The 2578-nt window shown below is 60.6% G+C and overlaps 1 protein-coding gene across 1 annotated transcript in view; it reads left to right on the top strand.

Moving 5' to 3' along the window:
- LOC104985550 (histone deacetylase 4-like) overlaps nucleotides 1–2578 on the top strand; it is a 10665-nt gene that overhangs the window by 3070 nt on the left and 5017 nt on the right. The window contains exon 3 of the mRNA XM_010835777.1: nucleotides 1688–1793. Coding sequence (XP_010834079.1) covers nucleotides 1688–1793 — 106 coding nt within the window. The remainder of the gene's footprint in view (nucleotides 1–1687; nucleotides 1794–2578) is intronic.

Here is a 2578-nt window from a genome sequence, read left to right as displayed (position 1 = left end):
GGGCGAGAGACGCAGGCTGAGGGGCACCCGGGGCGAGAGACGCAGGCTGAGGGGCACCCGGGGCGAGAGACGCAGGCTGAGGGGGGACCCGGGTGAGAGACACAGGCTGAGGGGGACCCGGGATGAATAGACGCAGGCTTGGGGAGGGACCCAGGTTGAAGAGACAGGCAGATGGGACAGACCCGGAGTGAGAGACACAGGCTGAGGGGAACCCGGGCTGAGACACACAGACTGAGCGGAAGACCCGAATTGAAGAGACACAGGCTGATGAGGATCCGGGATGAAGAGACACAGATGAGGGGATGGACCTGAGATGAATAGATACAGGCTGCGGGGACAGACCCGTGGTGAAGAGACACAGGCTGAGACAGACCCGGGGTGAAGAGACGGGGGCTGAGGGGGGGACCTGGGGTGTAGAGACAGGCTGAGGGGGACCCGGGTGAGACACAGGCTGCGGGGGACCCTGAGAGATACAGGCTGAGAGGGACTCGGGGTGAAGACACACAGGCTGAGGGGCGACCGATCCGGGGTGGAGAGGTGCTCCACGCAGCATTATGCTTGTAGGCCAGCCTGCCGTCCGCACACTTGGGAGCAGTCACCGTGCAAGGCATCTCCTGGTCTATAGGACACAGCTGTGGGACTTGACCCGAGGCAGGGGAGGTTAGGGGCCCTGCCGTGCCATGACTTCCTGAGACCCCCAAGCCTCCAGCCAGTACCCCCACTCTATGGGTGGGCTCCCCTCTTTGAGCCACCTGGTGTTGAAGGTCATGGTGTGGGTGGGTCAGCTTCCCTGCCACCTTGTACCCCTTCACACTGGAAGCCAGGTCGCGAAAGTCTTGGCCACAGCCTGCTGGTCTCGGGCTCCCTGTCCTTGGCCCCTGGGCCAAGGCAGGCGTCTCTGGGAGCCTGTCGTACAGTTAGGAATGGTTACAGAGCCCCCTGGGGGTTTCCATGGGAGCGCAGCTCCTGGCCCATGTCTGCCCAGCGTGCGCCTGGCCCAGAGAGCCCAAGGCCTCCCCCTGTGCCCCGGAGTCCGGTTGGCTCCCCCTGCATTACTCCGACTCTCAGAAAGTGTAACGTGTCGACCGGAATCTTGCTTCTCAAACTAGTCTGCTTCTGAAAAGTTAAGTAAACGTAGCTCAGCTCAACTCAAGAACAGTGATGTTCATGGTAATTTCTGGGGAACATCTGAAAATAGCCAAAGATCTGAGGAATATCCAGAGTGAAGAAGCATGCAGACGGACACAGCCTGGGGTGCCAGGCTGGTTATGGGCCGCCTTGCCCTCCAGGAAGGCTCTCGATACCCAGAGAGCTGGGTTCTGGCCTCGTGAGAGCTGAGCACAGCCCCACGTGTGAGGCGGTTTCCATCTATTTTAAGACCAGGCAGTTGGAAAGCAAAATAACAAATTGATGGCAAATCATTGACGTGACAGTGAAGGCTAAAGCGTTGAAGGCTGGAATTATCTTTTTTTCTTTTTCTAAAACGTCTAAGTTGTAATTACAGTATACGCCCTCTAAAATACTTCCCAAATATTTTTCAAATATCATGTGGGGTGGTGTTTGCTTTTGATTTCGCAAAAACCAAGTCACACTGTGCTCATGCGCTCGTGAAACCCCGCTCCGTCTCGGGTGCTGGTTTGCTGCTGAGGCTGACCGCGGCGGCCTCCCGTCCCCTTTTGTCCCGCAGTGCATCCGCGGACGTAAGGCCACGCTGGAGGAGCTGCAGACAGTGCACTCGGAGACACACGCCCTGCTGTACGGCACGAACCCCCTCAACAGGCAGAAACTGGACAGTAAGAAACTTCTAGGTATTCCAAGGCCTTCTTTACCTTTACCGCGAGGCTGCTCCTGGCCCGGCCCGCGTCTGAGGCCCCGCCGGCCCGCCCTTGGGGCGCTGGCTGGTGGCCGAGTGTCGCCCACCGGGCTGTGAGTGGGCAGCAGGGGCAGAGGCAGCCCTTCTCCGTGGTGCCCGGGCCAGGCTGTCAGGTGAGGGTCCAAGGAGGAACCCACCCTTGGCGTTCACGTGGGCGCTTGGCTTCCTGCTTTGCATCAGGCGTGTTGGGGAGCAAGCGGGCTGAGCACCGCTGGTTTTGCAGTATTTCAACTAGCTGAGTTGTGACGGGCGAGGCTGGTCAGGGCCCGCAGCCACCACCCGGCCACCCCTTTCTGGGCCTGGAGTCCACCTGGGGATGCTCTTCCAGGCTCCTAGGAGGACGGCGGTGGCCTGAGCCTTTCCTGGGGGCCGGGGCTTCATCTGGAGCAGGCAACCCCCCAGATGAAGTGGTGGGATCTGGGCCTGGTGGAAAGAACTCCTTCCCCCTAGGGAGGTGGTCAGGGTCCCCATAAGGCAGGTGGGGCTGACAGACAGGTGGGGTGCCCAGGCCCGCAGGGGCAGAGCCCCCCATCAGAACACTTCCTGGACAACTTCCGCCGACTACCACCACCACTGCTTCCTGATCATCTTGAGCCAGGACAGTCGCCAACCTGGATTTCCCTGCCTGTCCCAGCCCCCTGGGGCGAGACGCCCTTCGGGGCGCTTCCCTGAGCCAAGGCAGGCAGAGGGTCCCGGAACCAGACT

The sequence above is a fragment of the Bison bison genome, unplaced genomic scaffold (assembly GCF_000754665.1).
Source record: "Bison bison bison isolate TAMUID 2011002044 unplaced genomic scaffold, Bison_UMD1.0 scf7180017845562, whole genome shotgun sequence".
NCBI classification, from domain to species: Eukaryota; Metazoa; Chordata; class Mammalia; order Artiodactyla; family Bovidae; genus Bison; species Bison bison.
The sequence above is the reverse complement of the archived record's forward strand: the minus strand, read 5'-3'. Positions and strand labels throughout refer to the sequence as shown.